This window comes from Serinus canaria, chromosome W (assembly GCF_022539315.1).
Source record: "Serinus canaria isolate serCan28SL12 chromosome W, serCan2020, whole genome shotgun sequence".
NCBI lineage: Eukaryota > Metazoa > Chordata > Aves > Passeriformes > Fringillidae > Serinus > Serinus canaria.
Genome location: NC_066342.1, coordinates 15,714,708 through 15,733,594, shown reverse-complemented (window position 1 = coordinate 15,733,594; position 18,887 = coordinate 15,714,708). Strand labels below are relative to the sequence as shown.

Below are 18,887 nucleotides of genomic sequence, written 5' to 3'. Positions count from 1 at the left end.
AGGAGGAGGTGAGACCATGTGAGAAGAACAACTCTGCAGACACCAAGGTCATTGAAGAAGGAGGGGGAGGAGGTGCTCCAAGCACTGGAGCCAAAATTCCTCTGCAGGCTGTGGTGAGGACCATGGTGAAGCAGGCTGTCCCCCTGCAGCCCACAGGGATCCACGGGGGATGCAGAGATCCACCTGTAGCCCATGGGGGAGGAGCCCACACCGGAGCAGGTGGATGCCTGGAGGAGGCTGTGATCCAGTGAGAGATCCGTGGAGAGAGGGACCCTCCTCCCAGGCTGGAGCAGCCTGTCCTTGAAGGACTGCACCCTGTAGAAGAGTGACTCACACTGCAGTAGTTTGAGGCATACTGCTGTCCGTGGGATGTACTCATTTTGCAGCAGTTTTGGGAGGACTGTTACTCATGAGATGGAGCCCTGTCGGAGAAGTTAGTGGAGAACTGTCTCCTGTGGAAGGGACCCCACGGTGCAGCAGGGGAATGACTCCTCTCCCTGGGCAGTGAGAGAAAGCACAGGTGATAAACTGCCCAAAACCCCACCCCCTGCCTCCCTGTGCAGTCAGTGGGAAGGAGGGAGAGGTTGGAGGGGAAGCAAAGATGTTTTGAAGGGCTTATTTTACTTCTCGTTATCCTGCTCTGAATTTGTTAGTAATAAATTCACTTTATATTTCTAAGTTGAGCCTGTTTTGCCCTTGATGGTAATTGATGAGTGTTTTCTCATGGTCCTTATCTCAACTCATGAACCCCTCATAATATTTTCTCTCCTCTGTCCAGTTGCAGGGGAGGGTGAGTGAGCAGCTTTCATGGGTGCCTGGTGTCCAGAGAGTGCCAAACCACAACAATTGTCCTTCAGTTTAGCATGAGAAAAATCTAACTTTCTGTTGACAGCTAAAGCAAAATAATAAAATAAAATAAAATAAAATAAAATAAAATAAAATAAAATAAAATAAAATAAAATAAAATAAAATATCCATTTCAGGTTAACCATAATTCTTGAAGACTGCTATAAAATGAAGCAACATATGGACCAACTAAAGCAATCTAACTCACCTCTCGTTTTGTTCAGAGTGCATGGACACTACCAGCCGACTGCTTTTCACTACAGCAATACCAAAGTTTTACCTCTTACAAAAGAGTGGAAGTGTGTCAGAACCCAGGACAACATCCCTCTGGCTGTCCTGAATGGCCAAGACCCCTGCCAGGGGCTCAGAGACCCTGGCACAGAGCCCAAGATGCCTGTGGTTTTGATTATGACCCACGGAGCAAGTTACCAACCTTAGATGAAGATCTGCAAGCCACAACAGTTTAAGTAGAATGATAGTGAATTTATCACAGGGTGAAAAAGTAGGTTTTGGGGTTTTTAGAATGGGGGTTCAGGGGGCAAGATGGAGGAATCTGGGCATGTCTTGCCTTTCTCCTTCTTCTTGGCCGCCATCTTCTGTTGTGATGTTGGCACTTTTAGATTGGTTTAGAGTAGAAGCTCACTGTCTAACATAGATTATAGGTATTGGAAAGTAATTGTAAACATTGCATATGTAGTTTTTAGTATAAAGACATAACACCGCCCTGGGGGCAGGCAGAGTGCCTCGGACTGTTGGCTGGACAGGAGAAAATATTTTATAGATAAGATACTGTAAACAACCTTGAGACTGAGAATTGAAGAACTCTGACTCCTTCTTCGAGTGCCGGGCTGGGAAAAGAGACTTTCCAACTTTTGTCGGGGTCACTCTGACCAGCGAGAGGCCACGAGACAGAAGTGGACCTTGCATTACCTTGCTTATAAGTATACAGTGATGTCATTGTTCATTATTAATTGAAAGTGACACGTAGCAGTGAGGATAACACACCTTTCATGTGTCCAACACACTTGAATTCCAATATATACTGTTATAGAAGTCTCCTGTTTGTCCAAGAACCATGTATTTATGGGTTCACAAGACAATCCTGGCCCAGTGTGAAACAAACATATTTTCTATGAGATGAATTTAAAGCTATGAGGAAGTAAATAATTTTGAAGTCATGGCATGTACATCAATTTCTCCTATAGATGGTGTATTGGCTTTGCACAGCCTGGTTTTTGGTAGTGGGGGGGGCCACAGAGAGATGGGTCCTGTGAGAAGCTACTGGAAGCTTCCACCATGTCCAGCAGAGCCAATCCCTGATGGCTCTAAAGATGGACATGCTGCTGGCCAAAACTGGGACAATTAGAGAGGTTGGTAATGCCTCTGTGATGACATATTTAAGAAGAAAATCAAAACAAAGTACACACAGTTTTTCTTCAAGTCAGAGAAGAGGAAGAAGTGAGAACACATGAAGGAAAACAACATGGTGACACCAAGGTCAGCAAAGAAGGAGGGGGAGGAGGTGCTCCAGGCACTGGAGCCAAGATTCCTTTGCAGGCTGTGGTGAAGACCATGGTGAAGCAGGTTGTCCCCCTGCAGCCCATGGGGATCCACAGGGGATGCAGAGATCCACCCACAGCCCGTGGGGGAGGTGCCCACACCGGAGCGGGTAGATGCCTGGAGGAGGCTGTGATCCAGTGGAAGACCCAGTGGAGAGAGGGGGCCCTTGCTTCCATCCTGGAGCAGCCTGTCCTTGGAGGACTGCACCCCTTGCAAAGAGAGACCCACGTCGCAGCAGTTTTGGGAGGACTGTTTGCCCATGGGGGGAATTCATATGGCAGCAGGAGCAGTAGGACTGCTGCTTGTGAGAGTGGACCCACGCCAGAGAAGTTCACAGAGAACTGTCTCCCATGGGAAGGACCCCATGGCCTCACAGGGGAAGGACTCCTCTCCCAGAGCAGTGGAAGAAAATCTCGGTGGTGAACTGACCAAAACCTGCATGCACTGTCTCCCTGCGCTGTTGGTGGGAAAGAGGGAGGGGCTGGGGAGGAAAATGTGTTTTAAGGGCTTATTTTACTTCTCATTATCCTCCTCTGATTCTGTTAGTAATAAATTCACTTTGCAACCTTAATTTGAGCCTGTTTTGCCCCTGAATTTTTTTCTCCCTGTCCTTATCTCACTCATGTACCCTTTTTTCTTTTTTTTTCCCTTTCTCTACTGCCCAGCTATGGCAGGGGAGGGTAAACGAGTGACTCTTGTGGGTACCTGGCACTGGGCCAGCTTCAAACAATGACATATGGCCTGAGGACAATTGGGGTATGAACCCAAGATGGACCTTGCAGACACAGAAAATTTGATGCTTCTTACACTAATCAAGCTGACTAAATTAGGAATGAGTCAATACCTATGTATGGTCTTTTACAAAGAAACAGAAATGGCAGCACTTTCTGAATTTTACAGAAGACAAGCTACCCAGGCACTTAAAAACTATCTACCTGTCTTTGAATATGTAATTATTCCTGGACCAAAACCAGTGCAGTAAATGATAATATTCTTCACTGGAGGCTGCAAAAACCCCCACAAAACTCTACTCTAGAGACAAGTCACAATTATCCACTTATGAAGGGAGAAAGGGAGCCAATATTTATAGTATGCAGCAGAGATGTAAGAAAAATTCTCAGTGTAAGCTGTATCACTTAAGGAAAGCCACATGGTGCTCTCTGGAGATGGGAAGAAACAGGAAGAGACGTGGTATTTGCTTCTAAGTTCTATACGCTTGCAATAGACTAGCCCAAACATTTTGATGAGAGCAGCCTCAATTTGAAGGCAAAACTCCTGCAGAACACTGTTGGCAGGCATTTTATTGAAGATTTTTCTTCATTAAAATCTTTAACCACTATTGTTATGAACACTAAATGACAGGAAAATAAGCATGGAAGGTACTGTACTAAGTACACTAATATTAACTGAAACTCTGGGGAAGGAAAGGTTCCCATATCTTCATTTCTGTCTCCAGCCACAGTGCTAAACAAGAGCCCATGACAAATCATCTGGAAGACACTGTTCAATGGGAGATTAACCTCAGTAAATCAGATCAGTGCCAGATACTGGGTCTATTAGAAAGCTAGGCTTGCAAAAAAAAAAAAAAAAAGAAAGAAAACGTAATGCAAATGTAGAAAAGATGTGGCTTTGAAACCTTTAAATCTCAAGTAACGTTTAGAACAAGTGTCAAGACCTCATTTTTGTCAAAAGGGTTATTTTTACCTGCACTAGCAACTGGTAGTGTTAAAGAAAGAACGATTTATTCAATTGATTTATGAATGCAGACTGGAGTTTTTGTACTCGGTGCCAGTTCAAAAGAGTCAGGTTCAGTAGCTTGCAACATTTTTAAAGAGACTGTCCTAGGGTGACTGTTATTCCCATTCGTGTGTGTAATTTTTGCTGGATATTATGTTCTGTGCCTTTAAGACTGGCAGAGTGAGAGTTTTGTTTTGGGCCTCTTATCAGCCACTCCGGGAGACATCCAGATAGCACCAGTGCACGTTGCTGCTTTTTTTGCTTTTTGCCCTGCTTTTTGCTTTCGCTCTTGCTTCTGCTTTGCTTGCTCTTGCTTTTTTTCCCCCCTTCTCATTAGTTAATTTAGCTAAACAGTCCAAATTCCTTTCTGGACTGTCCCCCCCACCCCGTTGGACCTGCTGACTGCTCCGGACTGGGATCTGGAACACCGAGAGAGAGGTTACACCTTGTGATTGCAGCAGCTGCCTCAGCGCCGGAGGGACTGATAACAGAGCAAACCCCCAGGAGAGACTTTTCTGAATTTGTCATCTTTCTCAGAGCAGTGGAAGAGTGGTGTCATCCGGTATTGTTCATTGTGTGTGCTGGGGGGTGCTGTGCTTGTCAAATAAACAGGTTCTTTCCACCTCTCTCCGAGGAATTCTTCCCGAACCAGTTGGGGGAGGGGCCGTGTGGGTTTGTTTTTGGAGAAGCCCTTTTGGGGATTCTCTCCCAAATTTGCCCTAAACCAGGGCAGAGACTCTGGAATGTTTTAACATGATTGGGCTGGAGCAGTGAAATAAAACTGGGACAGCATAAAAGTACGTATTTTCCAAAATGAATGCTGATTCCAAGTGATCAGCACAGGGAGCCTTCATTGATGCAGAAAACTATATATTCCAGTGCAGAAAGTACCTCAGTGAAATCTAATGACAGTCCATTCACCTTTCTGAGAAGGTATTAGTTTCCTTAACATGTTATGTCTACACTTTAAAGGACACTTAGCATGTGTAAGATTTTTTCCAGTAATTAACACACACTACATAAGAGTTCCTGGATAAGGCACAGCTATCCCAGATGGCATGACAGGAACCTAATCATTAGAGGATATAAAAGGTTAACTATCACTTTGAGACAACTTCTCTTTCCCAAGATCTTAGATTAAATAAATTAACAAAATACAAGTAAATTCAAAGTCAAAGCTATTAAGTATGGCTACACTGACCTCTATACTAGACCGTTAGAAATTCTTCAACAACATGACTAAGAATCTAGCAGATCATTAATTGAGATATAATGCCCCAGTACCACAATAATTTTAAATATTCTTGTAATCTATATAAATACTAAAAACTTTTTTCGCTAAAAGAAAAAATTTATAAGCACACTGAAGCATGACAGTAATAAGACAACAAAATATTATTTTCAGCATAAAATGACAAGTAACTTACCTAACAACTCTTGTTCTCATTGTCGTAATAGCTGGCCATTTGTTTTGAACAGACTTCTGCAAGCATCCATAAATATATCTCAATGTCCTGTAAAAATAATAACTGATGAATAATTTAATTTAAAAATATTAATTAGAAAAAATAGCTGGTCAGAAAGCATCTAGTCCAATCTCCTCCAATTCAGACATAACCTGTAAATTAATTTAAAATCTGCTATAACAGTCCATTTACAAATGGCAAAAAAAGTCCTTGACTAATGCACTACTCTATTTGTGAAGGTAAAATTTCGATAAATCATGTATGCATTATATGTTTTATAATACTTTTTTTCCTATTTCCCTAGGTAGCATTTCAAATTTTAAAAAGAAGTTTGGTTTGGTGGTTTTTTTCCTTGATTTCTTTCCACTTTTAAACGGAATGAATAATAATTTGTGCATCCATAACTAGAGGTCAGGTGTTTAAAAATAGTTATGCAATAGTCTTCTCCTATTAAAAAAAAAAAGGAGTCCTCTGTTGTATTTCAGAAAATGTTGAGATGCACCATATACTTAACAGGATGAAGCTTTTAATACTAACTGTGCTGGTTTTGTATTAATTGATTTGTGGTCAAGAGGGAAAAAGTCAGCCACAGAAGTGATTCCCTGTAAGGAGCTGCTAGCAGCTTCCTCCGTGCCTGGCAAAACCAATTGCTGGCTAGCTCTGAGCATTGGCACACTGCTAAGCCAATTAGAAAAGCTGGAAACGCCTCTCTGATGACATATTTAAGAACGAAAAAAATAATGGAAGTGCTCCTGCTCCCTGGTCTCTAAAGAGAGGTGGGGGGGTCGGCTGGGGCCCCTTCCTGGTGGGGCCAGTCAGGGTCCCTTTCCAGCGGGGGCCGCTGGACCCTGTCCCGGCGCGGCCGCCGGGCCATGCTGCTAGTGGCCATCCCAGCGCAGCGAGCAACCATGGGGCTGGGGCAGCGCCGTGCGGCTGCGACTTTCTCGGAATGGCTCACAATGGGCTTTATTTACTTAGCCGCTTTTAACCAGTCGTGCTGCGGACAGAAAGACAAAAGCGGCGGCAGCAGCTTTTCTTTTTTCGGTGTCCCGCATGAAGAAAAGGCGTGGAGTGGAGCTGGCAGCCAGCGAGGCTTGCCCAGTGCCGGCGGAGACCATGTGACCAATAGAGAGAAGCACGGCAAGCAATTCCCCGATTTTGGAGCCTAGACAGGATCAACCTTTCAGCGCTGCAGAGCTCTATAAAAACTGTTTCAATTGATAGAACTTGAGAACAAACGAACCTACAGATAGCAATTCTCTCCCGAGTCAGAGAAAAAGAAGAAGTGAGGACATGTGAGGAGAAAAATATGGCGACACTAAGATCGGTGCAAAAGAAGAAGGGGGAGGAGGAAGCGCTCCGAGCATCGGAGCTGGGATTCTTCTGCAAGCCATGATGAGGACTATAATAGAACAAACTCTTTCCCTGTAATTCATGAAGTACGGGGGGGGGGGGGGGGGGGGGATGCAGCATTCACCTGCAGCCCATGAGAAAAAAAACCCTAGTGCTGGAGTGTGTGGATGCTGAAAAGCTGTGATCTGGTGAGAGGCTTGAACAGAGAGAAAGAGAACCCTTGCTTTCAGAGATGAAGAAAGAGGACCCTTGCTTTTATGCTCTAGAACAGCTCGTCGTTAAAAACTGCACCCCATAGCTAAATGGCCTATGAAAATCAGTTGTGGGAAGACTGCAAGCCATGGGAGGGACTTCATGTTGCAAGTAGGTTCCAGGCGGACTGTTAGCTGAGAAAATTAAAACCACCTTGAAAAAATTCACAGAAAACTGTTTCCCATAGGAAAGACCCCATGGCATAGCAAAAGAGACTCCTCTCCTTAAGCAAAGTGAAATAAGATCTTAAGAAGTGGCAAAGTAACTTAAATTCCCATATTTTGTCTCCCTGTGCTGTTGGTGGGAAAGAAAGAAGGGCTGGGGTGGGGGGGGGTAAGGTATTCTAAAGGTTTATTTTTGCTTCTCATTATCCTCTTCTAATTTCATTAATAATTTTTTCTTTACATGTTTTAAAGTTTTGAGCCTGTTTTGCCCTTAAAGTGTTTTCTCCTAATCTGTATCTCACCCGATGAGTTTTCTTTCCCCCTCCTCTGCTTAACTATAGCAGAGGAAAATTAGTAAATTATTTTTATGGCTGCACTGACATTTGGCCAGCATCAACCCATCACACTAACCTTGCTATCACTGACACAAAACTTTCTGTGCTGTTCTGTGGTGGGTTGACCATGGCCAGCAGCTAAGCCCCCACCCAGACACATGCTTACTTCCTGTCAGCAGTGTGAGAACCAACTGCTCACTTTGAAAATTTAAAGAGGTTTATTAAACCTTGACAAAAATACAACAAAAGGACTATATAAGGAAAAATTTGCAGCACTGGGAACTGCCCATGTGGATACCACACGGCTGATTTGTCTTCAAGATGGATGCTCAGTCTTTTATACTCCTGGGGGTTGTGTCGGCCAGCCCTGGCCCCTCCCAAAGTCTGTCTTTGCCATTTATTGGTGGAGACTGCTGTCTTGTAACTTGATTTGAGATCAGGTGTTGCCATGCCACACCCCCTAAGCAACAAGCTTTTCCATTCCCAACTGCCCCAGGTAAGGGACAGGTGCACGCCTTCTTTTTTACCTGTCCTAGACAACCCCGGCTGTCTGATGGCAACAATATGGGGGGAGGAAAGGGAACTCTGGGGAGAACAGAGGACATCTTAGCCACAATAACATAACTATATATCAATAAAGCTTTTCTTAATATTCCCACAATAGTTATCCCTTAATTGCAAGATCAAATAATCTCATTATCAATCTAGAACAGCAGGATAGGGGAGAAAATAACAAAATCACATGTTAGAGATGAGTAATGAGATGGTTGGCTCTCACAATTAAGGGGTGAACATTATATGTATGTCAAGAGAAATTTTACAGATGTATAGTTATGTTACTGCAAAGTGTTCCCCTCCCCAACATTGTTATCGCAGGATGGTCTTGGTAGCCGGGGCATTTGGGGGAAGGGGCAAGCTGGTTACTAAGAAGCACGGCATGGCAACACTTGACCTCCAATCAAGTTACAAGAAAGCAGTCCACACGAATGGACAGCGACAAAGAGTTAACAGACAGACTTTGGGAGGGGCTAGGGTTACCTGTTGCAACACCAAGGGTATAAAAGGTGGAGCAACCATTTTGTGGATGAGTCAGCCACGTGGTTACCAACCATATGGGGGGGGATGTTCCCAGCACTGAAATTTTTCCTTATTTAGTCCTTTTGTTGTAATTTTGGTTAAGGTTTAACAAACCTTTTAAAATTTTAAAAAGTGGGCAGTTGTTTATCACAATGGGGGCTCGTAAAGCCAGGATATAAAGCCTCTTCTCTCGTGGCCCAGGAGATTTCAGACGAATTGCACCCCTGCCGATTTTGGCAGATCGAATGACCTCTCTTGGGACCCTCGGTGATTGCAGGTAGACCTGGAGACAGCAAAGGACTATATAACAAAAAAGAAGAAGAAGGATCTAGAAGATTGTGAGTATAAGTGTGTGTGTGCTTGAAATGTGAGTGGGGTAGTTCTGGGAGTGTGCTTAGGGTAAATACCAAACTTAAAAGATCCTCATAATTATTTTGGCCAGAATATAGTTCCATAATTCCAGTATATGAACGTGAACTTCACATTAGTAATATACGGATCCGTCCTGGTCAGTTGAAGCTTCAGGATAATGGATGGTTGGAAGCAGGGTGGGACGTATAAAAGAAGAAGGGGGGGCCCTGTCACTGGTGGGACGCCTGTGGAAGAAGGGCAGAAATGCGGCAGGCAGGACATGTAAAAGACAAAAGCAGGGACCCCCTTCCCGGTGGGACACGTGAGACTGAAAGATTTGTAAGCGCTAGAGAGCACTTGGAGGTCGCCAAGTTGAGAGACATGGTGTTAGAGTGATGGCAAAGATCACCATTCAGTAGAAATAGCGCGCGTGTCGGGACGGGTAGTTGAGGTAACTTTTCCAGCCTGCGGGCGGCAGGGGGGGAAGGACCATGTGGCTGCCCCATGTGGAGCAGCAGTGCATTAAGCGCAGTGAGCTTCTGGTGCGCTGGCAGCACAATAACTTCCAGAGCTTGCCAGTTGAAGCTTAAGAGGGAGGAGCTAATGGTGGCGACTGGGAAGCACTGCACGCCTAGCCGCAGTGACTTACTAACACCGAGCAGTAGCGCCTGGCGGAGTACCCAGAGACCACGGGAGGGATGGCACAGACAGGGCTGCCAGTGAGAAAAAAACGGGTGCGCAGGGATTCCCGAGCAGGGACCGTGGGGGAGGAGGCAGACGGGGTCTCCCCGACCCCCTAGCAAAAAAAGAAGAGAGGAAGAAGACAGTGGGGGGCCAGCCTGCATAGAGTTATGTTCATGGCCGCGCTTGGCGGGGAGGGTTTCATGAGATTGGGGCACTGTGTGGCTGGCAGTGCCCAGAAGCGGCGGAAGACCATGGGCAGCAGGGAGGCTATCGGCGGTGACTATTTTCGCCAACTATTTTGCTTTCACTGAGTGCACGGGGTTTCTGAGCCAGGGACTGTGTGAGCCTGTGTGGCCGGGGGAGGCGCCCAGCCCAGTGGCTTTTGGCGGTGCCAATCTGACTGGGGTTGGCCGTGACGGTAAGGGGAGTTGGAGCCTGGAACCGCTGGCCCACCGATGGGGGGCTACTAGCAGCGAGGGCTGCGCTCATGGACCGGGGGAATTTGGAGGTGCGGAGCCGCTGGCAGCAAGAGCCATGGGCGGCGAGGGTCTTTAAGCTTGGTGCTGTCAGGGCTCGGGGTGTTGGAGCCCAGGGCTGCCAGTGGTGAAGACTGTGCTTGTGGACCGGGGGAGTTGGGCAGTGGGAGCCATGGGCAGTAGAGGCCTTTGCACCCGGCGCTGACAGGGGTTGACAGCTGTCTGTTGTGCAGGGGTCTCGGAGGCCTGCGTAGGTGGCTCTTGGCAGTTGCTCCAGGCCGGGAAGCGATGGGGAGTCGAGGCATGGCAGCGGGGGAGATCAGCAGAGCTAACTTGGTGGCACAGGGGAGAGTCAGGGAATCACAAGCAAATTGGGTTTTTTTAGATTTTGCCTTTCAGAAAGAAAGTAAAGGTTTTGTTTGTTTGTTTTCCTTTCTTCCTCTTTTTTTTTTTTCTTTCCTTCTTTCTTCACTTGTTTTCTTTCTTTCTCCTTCTAGCTGATTGGGAAAGTGGGCCTTACTGCAGGGACCTGTAGTTTGCTGACTGGGGGTCCCCAGGGCGAGGGGGAGGATCCTCTCCCCTCTTCTCTTGCCTTCCTCTGGGCTGCTTTGTAGTTGAGGCTGCTGGGGAGCTTTGCATGGGCTCCTTGAGTTAAGCAAGCATTAAGAGAGTATAAAACACTAGTTTCCTCTTTGTATCTGCCTTCCCATTGTTTCAAACTAGTTCAGCCCCATTTCTGTGGGGCAGGGAGAGTGTAAAATGCCCAAACCAGACTGCCTGCCCTGCTTCACTGCATGGGCCCAGCTCTGTTCCCATGTCTAGAGATTTCCCCCCTTGATCAGCGCCTAAAAGTTCTTCTTCAGCTGAGAGCTGTGTCCTAGAAGCTTCACTCTGCTTCTCCTTCCAAACTCTCCTCCCATGACCAAGAACAAACACTCTAAGAATAGCAAACCTACAAGGGGTCATATCATGAAACTGTGAAATGAGTACAGTTTCAGATCTGTACCTACATCTGAACCTGTCGTGCCAAGCATTTGCTGTGAAGTCTCTTACTACCTCCTGCTACAGGCTACAGAAAAATCTTGCTTTGTGTGTAATTAATTAGTCAACACTTGTGGCAGAGTGAGAGGGGAAAAGTCAAGGAGCTGCCAGCACATAGGTGTGCTTCCTCCTTCTGGCAGAGATGCTCAAAGAAGAGAAAGAAATGGGAAATTATCCCACCTTGTGTCTCACTACACTTTGCAAAGTCCTACTGCAGTCTAGTGCAGTTCATTGTGTTCTTTTCCCTTCCCTAAAGCTTTTCCTACTTCCCTACAACATTACCAAGTGTTAGGAAAAAAAAAGCAAGAACAGCCTTCAACAAAGACCTGTACCTGTAATAAACAATAGCAAAGTACTACTTCTCTTTCAAGCTAAGAGAAGGACTTAAATGGCGAAGGCTTAAATGCATAACACAGATACCTTTCCCTCATTCAGTTTTGAGATAACAAGCCTGTCTGCTCCCACCCACACTCTCCTCTCCTACCCACAGGTGTGTCAGGGCCAAGAGAACTCTAACAAAGTACTGTACATATGTGAGTCAGTGTCCACAGCTCTGTGTGTGCCCAGATGTGTGTGTACATGTCCTGCTTTGTACAGTGTACATGTGTATTAGTGTGCATAACACTGTTCACATAGCTGTGCTGATGTGTACACGTGACGTGTGCACTGCTGTAAATGAGTGTTAAATTACACACCCTCAAGTGTGAACATAGCTCTGTATAAGACATGCGTATATTAATGTGTACGACACTGCCCATATTGGTGTGCACAAAATGTGTGCAAGCAGATCTTGTGCTTGTAAGCATGAGTGCATTAGTAGAGACTGTACATAGGTGAATGTCTGTTCAGCACAATTGTGTGAGTGTGACGGTGTCCCACCTAGAAAAACAGATGTGTATATATATATTTGTGTGTGTGTGTCACTACCCATCTCTGCTAGCTAAAATAGCCCCTAGCTCTCTGTGTACACTCTGTTCTTGTAGAGAGAAGTCCCTTTAAAGTACTGCTAACCACTAAATCGACTGTACAAACTGCAGAGCAAGAGTGAACTCATGTCAACAGAATTCAAGGCCCAGTGAAAGAACCCAAAGAATAGACTATAATAACATCCGAATTAGGCGAGAAATAGCTGAGAAAAAGCTTAAAGAAATCCAAAAAGTAAAGTAAAGCTTTCACCAACCAGCTTAAAGATTGTTTTAACTAACACTTTGGGCAGAGAGTTTAAACTGTATCATTTATTGATGTAATTATCCTATTTTAATAGATAAGAATTTCAACCATCTGTTGAGGGGAGGTACACAGGGAACCGTAAGAGGTATTAGGGCAGTTCCCTTAAGAACCAACAAGTAAAGAAAAACCAAAAAAGACAGAGGGCAAGACTGGGTTGACCCTTGTGTTCGCCACTGAGAAGATTATAACCCTGCTGCACCCAGCAATCCTGTAGGCATGGTAAAGTGGGAACAAGGAAGCCATACCAGACCTCTATGATTCCTTTTTCTATGTCCAACAAATTCATCAATAAGCGGGCCTAAAGAGACCCTGAAATTATCTGTTTCCTCTGTCCTCACCCACATCAACAGATGCTAGCATGACTCATTCAAATTTTTTTATTTCTGAGAAGTGAGAGCAAATTATCAGAATCAGAGATAAGGATTAATTGTTCGAGCCAAATGGCTTATGAAAAGAAAAAGGGGGGTTTGTTAGAGATGAGTAATGAGATGGTTGGCTCTCACAATTAAGGGGTGAACATTATATGTATGTCAAGAGAAATTTTTCAGACGTATAGTTATGTTACTGCAAAGTGTTCCCCTCCCCAACATTGTTATCCCGGGATGGTCTTGGTAGTCCGGGCATTTGGGGGAAGGGGCAGGCTGGTTATTAAGAGGCACGGCATGGCAACACTTGACCTCCAATCAAGTTACAAGAAAGCAGTCTACACAAATGGACAGCAACAAAGAGTTAACAGACAGACTTTGGGAGGGGCTAGGGTTACCTGTTGCAACACCAAGGGTATAAAAGGTGGAGCAACCATTTTGTGGATGAGTCAGCCACGTGGTTACCAACCATATGGGGGGGATTGTTGCGTTGTAATTTCAGGGTTTACCTCAGAAACCCGGGTCCCTCCCTGGAAAATTTCCTCCCAGGTGTGTCAATCACCTCTCCTTTCTCCTCCCTGATGCCTGCTGAGCACTGTCAATCCTGGAATTCCAGAAGGGGGTCAAGTGATTGGCAGATTCAAAGGATGCCCTCTACCCCTGGGGGGGCATTGGGCCATCCAAGTATCCTTTGTCCCTTAAGACCTCCTCCTATGTACCTGGTTGGTGGGCTTCCTACCCCTTCCCTCTCCCTCTCCCCGGGGTTAAAAGGAACAGCAACCACACGATTCGGGGAGGTCTGCTGGAGCTGTTGCTGGATTCAGAGGCCTGTGGGCCAGAATAAAGCTCTGGATCAAAACCCTCCATCAGAAACCAACTCCTTTCCTTCATCATCGCCTTAAAGCTTCTCCACCAGAGGTAAACCTGAGGAGCGGACCCTCTCTCGAGAGGAGGCTCCATCCTGCCACCACCAGAGCTCCAGCATGCCTGGACTTGTCTCCAAGCGCCCAGCTGCAACATCCAGCTAGCCAGAAGTGTCTCTGGGGTGAAACACCACAGTTGCCACTATTTGGTTCCGCAGCAAGGGCCAGACAAGCTTAGGCACGTCCCGTCTGGCTATATTGGTAAATATTCATTAGGGGATGATCCCAGCACTGAAATTTTTCCTTATTTAGTCCTTTTGTTGTAATTTTTGTTAAGGTTTAACAAACCTTTTAAAATTTTAAAGAGTGAGCAGTCGTTTCTCACACACAGAATCATTTAGGTTTGAAAAGAGCTCTAAGATCAAGTCCAACCAGTAACCTAACACTGATTGTGGTGCCCTGGAAAATGCTAAGATAAACTCTGAAATGTTAAGCCTTGTGTTTTACCTGTGTAAGTAGTAGTAATTAAAATAATTATTGTATAATCATAAGAAGAACAATGAGAAACTGTATGTTCCTATTCTCAGGTGGCCATGCTTGGCTGAAATCTATGTATACTATAGAACAATGTAAGTTTAATAATTAACATGAAAGTTATATAATGGTAGAATATAAAAGCATATCCATCCCGAACCTATGTCGGAGTCAGATTTGGGTCTTTACCCCTGACACCCAGAGCTCTTCAATAAAAGCACCTGCATATAATCATTTCTCGTGATTATGTGTTCCTGAATGCTAACAACACTGCCAAGTCCACCATTAAACCACATCCTTAAGTGACACATCTATATGCCTTTAAATACCTCTAGTGATGGTGACTCCACCACTTCCCTGGGCAGCCTGTTCCAATGCTTTATGACCCATTTGGTAAACAAATTTTTCCTAATATCCAATCTAAACCTCCACTGTCACAACTTGAGGCCATTTCCTCTCATCACTTGCTTATTGAGAAGAGACCAACACCCTCCTTGCCACAACCTCCTTTCAGGTAGTTACAGAGAATTATAAGGTCTCCCGAGCCTCCTTTTCTCCAGGCTAAACAACCTGACCTCCCTCAGCCACTCCTCATAGGACTTATTCTCCAGCATCTTCCTCAGCTGTTGCCTTTCTCTGGACATGCTCCTGCACCTCAATTTCTTTTTTTGCAATGAGGGGCCAAAAACTGACCCCAGGATTCAAGGTGTGGCCTCACCAGTATCAAGTACAAAGGAACAATCACTTCGCTGGTCCTGCTGGCCACACTATTTCTGCTACAAGCCAGGCTGCCATTGGCATTCTTGGCCACCTGGGCACACGCTGGCTCATTTTAAGCTGGCTGTCAACAAGCACGCCCAAGTCCTTTTCCACTGGGCAGCTTTCCAGCTACTCCAAGCCTGTTGCACTGCCTGGGGTTGTTGTGACCCAAGTGCAGGAACTGGCACTTTGCCTTATTGAACTTCATACAATTTGCCTCAGCCCATCGATCCAGCCTGTCCAGATCCCTCTGCATAGCCTTCCTATCCTCAAGCAGATCAACAGTCCACCCAACTCTGTTCCATTTTCAAATGTACAGAAGGGCAAAAGCAAGAAAAACTCACGAGCTGACATAAAGACAGTTTAATAGGTAAAGTAAAAGCTGTGAATGCAAGGAAAGCAAAATAAATTAATTCACTACTTCCCATTGGCAGTCAGGTGTTCAGCCATCTGCAGTAAAGCAGGGCTCCATCATACATAATGGTTACTTGGGAAGACAAATGCAGTAATTCCAAAATGTGTCTCCTTCATCCTTCTTTCTCTGCAGTTTTATTGCAAAGCAGAACGTCATATCATATGGAATATCCATTTAGTCAGTTGGGGTCAGCCATCCCAGCTGTTTCCCCTCCCAACTTCTTACCCATGTCCAGCCTACTTACTGGGGGATAGGGCAGAATGGGGAGAGAAAATACAACCCTCAGCACTGTGCGAGCACTGTTCAGCCAAAACATGGGTTTGTTATCAACGCTGTTTTAGTCACCAATCAAAAAGAGAACACCATTCAGGCTGCTATGAAGAAAATAATCTCCATCTCTTTTTCCATACCATTTGCATAATATGCTTGGGTTGTACACTTTTCAGTACATCCTCATTAACCACCATCCCTCCTTCCCATCCTTTAGTATGCATACAGATATCATTCCCTTAGTCTATAGTCCCCCCCCTCCCCCCAAAGTGTCCATAAAATGTCCATTCAGTTCACTTAATCTGTAACCTGGGCTCTGTTAAGGTGGTCACTTGGAACAGGAGAAGTAGTGCATTGTGTGGAGTCATTTGGCACCAAAAGCAGCTCAGATTGTGTCACTGCTGCACTTGCACTTCTTTTTGCAAAGCTCATCCACCACTAGATCAGGTGGTCCCTTTTATAGTACTACTTCTAGCATGCAAATCAAATAATGAGTTACAACAGTTTAATCACATATCCATTACAATCTCCACCCCTGGTCCTTTTGGACCAGGCTATAGAGTTTTACATCACAATAAACTCCATGCCTTGCCCCTGCTCCAGCACGGATTCTACATGGGCTGCAGTCCCTTTGGAGGCATACCTGTTCTAGCATACACTTATCTACAGACCAGCCACTTCAGCTCATACTGGAGTTCCTTCATGTCCAGTATGGCAGCACTAAATCATGGCATGATTTCATTCAGGCCATGATAGTCTACTGTTAGTCTCCACTCTCCGCCAGACTTTTGCAGGCCATATGGAACTATTTAAGAGTGATTGAGTATTACTGCTTACTCCTTGGCTCTTCAATTGATGAATCAGCTTCAGCCAGGGTCATCAGCCACTCTTTTGTTAACTCAAGCACCTTCTGTTCATCCTCTAGGTGCCACCCCCTTCTTCTCCCAGGGTCTTTTTCAGATGACAGATGGGAAGAAATTCCCTGAAAAACCTAACCCACAACACAGCCCTAAAGAATTTAGTCTTAGTACTGATTAGTATAAGATAAACCAATAAAACACCATCTTTATGGTGCAATGTAAACAACAGAGAGGAATTTGCAAGTACAAATTTGAACAGAAGAGTGCAAACTTACGGAGGCAGTATCTCTGCAGCCATGAATATTTTCTCCACCAATTCCGAAAGTATACTGAGTAGATGTGCCAAATTAGTGTTTACATCTTCATTTTTTTCTAACTTCGAAGGATTTAACTAAAACCAAAAGGGAAAAAAGACATAAGTGTTGTCTCTTGAATAGAACTACATATATAATTTGATAATATTACACACTGAATACTATTTCAAAATAAATTGAATATTCTACTGCTATACAAATCTTATACAGAACTTAGAAATCTGTTTCAAGGGCTAGCTAGAAAGCTAATGTGAAAAAGCAAAGTTTTTAAGTTCAAGTGCACTATGCTTTTAACAGCACATTTAACACTATCCACAAGTACCCACCTTTTTCTATGTATATTTTCATCTTTTAATCCAGTATTCTGAGGACACAGCCCTCCCCATTCCATAATTAAGTTCAAGTGAAAGAAGTTAGGAGAGTTGTTTTAGAAATAAAGGTAGGGTCTAACACAAGCAGTTAATGTAAGGAGAGTTTAAAAATTAAACTTAGTTCAGGCATTGACTTCTAGCATATCTGGAGCTGAAAACAAGTTATTTAAGGTAGGCCATTTAGTAACTGCTACAACAGAACATACAAATGCTTAAGAATAAATACATAATTTAAAGAAACTTGAGTTTAAAAGCTTATTTAAAAGTGATGCTATGAACATTGTCCAAGCTCGCATTTAGAAAAAACTTCATAATCAGTTCAGTTCCAGTACTGAAGTTATTTCTGAAGAATTAATAAATGCTTCTAAAGCAAATAACCAGTAGATCATCATTTCAAGAAATCAAAATTTAAAAAACATAGTTCAAGTTATCACCTCACAGGACTGCTTGCTCTCCATTATCTTTAATATACTGTCTTTCAGTGCATGATGAACAAAACGTGTTGCTGTGGCTTTCATATATTGCTCCATAAGTGTACTTGCTAAAGTGGTGGCACGAAACAAAGTAGTAGCTTCATCTGAAAAAAAAAAAAAAGTAAAGTTGGGAAAATGAGGCAACAAAAAGCAGAAGGGAAAAATAACCTGTGTTCACAGTTTGATTTGTGATGCAATAAAGAGAGGAGACAGAAATGAAGACATGGGAGTAATTCCCTCCCCAGAGTTTCAGCTAGTGTTAGTGTAATTAGTACAGTACCTTCCATGCTTATTTCCCTGTCATTTAGTGTTCGTAACAATAGTGACTCAAGCTTTTCATGAAGAAATATCTTCAATAAAATGCCAGCCAACAGTGTTCTATCCTGGCCACAAACATGTGATAAGGCATAGACTACATGCATCTCTTTCTGGAGTATGAGCTGAAAGAAAACCAAAACAATGTTCAGAAATTTGTGCTAAAATAACAGTCACCACAAATACAACAGCAACATCTGTAAGTGTTACTGAAATTTCTCTCAAACAACAGAGAAACTGATTTTGACAGAAAATATGAGGAAAAAACTTGATACCTCTTTAAACTCACTGTACTCTTCTTCTGGCATGATCTTCTCCATAGAATATCGTGCTCGAACACGCAAAGATCCTGGCTCAATACCTTTCAGTGGTATATGGGAACTGAGTTGAAACCACTCATCTGTTGCATGTCCTTTCTGCAATCGGCTTAACTGGCAACGCATAAACACTTTAAGAAAAAAGCATTGTTAAATAGGTTATCTCCAGAAAAACAGTGCTAGCAATGAATAATTTTTTTTTTCAGCACGTCACCTTGCTTCAGCAAAAGAGTATTAATAAAAATGATCAAAATTTGTGTCATCAAATATATGGACAGATTATTTCTTAGATGGTTTAACAGACTCCTGAAAACTGAAGTTGAAATTTAAAGCGTGCTGTAAATAATGTATACCCAGAGATATGAAAAAGTTTTCTTTATAATGCCCAAACAGGGGAAAAAGCCCTCTGCTCCCTCAGCTACCTATCAAACCTTGGCAGCAATAAGAAAATTAAAACAG

General features: G+C 44.0%; 2 protein-coding genes across 4 annotated transcripts in view; one reads left to right on the top strand and one right to left on the bottom strand.

The window, feature by feature from the left end:
* LOC127060968 (uncharacterized) overlaps positions 1 to 18,887 on the top strand; it is a 1,003,595-nt gene that overhangs the window by 688,352 nt on the left and 296,356 nt on the right. The gene's annotated exons all lie outside the window — the stretch shown is intronic.
* The window catches only part of LOC103824743 (ras GTPase-activating protein 1-like), a 129,483-nt gene that overhangs the window by 30,696 nt on the left and 79,900 nt on the right, over positions 1 to 18,887 (bottom strand). Inside the window, exons 16-21 of one of the 2 annotated variants that reach the window (XR_007780316.1) lie at positions 18,387 to 18,559; positions 18,077 to 18,236; positions 17,758 to 17,900; positions 16,914 to 17,029; positions 16,616 to 16,769; positions 5,571 to 5,657 (exon numbers count right to left, since the gene is read on the bottom strand). Coding sequence is in view for 1 of the 2 variants with exons in the window: in XM_050986341.1 (XP_050842298.1) it covers positions 5,571 to 5,657; positions 16,914 to 17,029; positions 17,758 to 17,900; positions 18,077 to 18,236; positions 18,387 to 18,559 (679 nt within the window). In the remaining variant the exon portion in view is untranslated. The remainder of the gene's footprint in view (positions 1 to 5,570; positions 5,658 to 16,615; positions 16,770 to 16,913; positions 17,030 to 17,757; positions 17,901 to 18,076; positions 18,237 to 18,386; positions 18,560 to 18,887) is intronic. The other variant, XM_050986341.1, reaches the window with a different exon arrangement.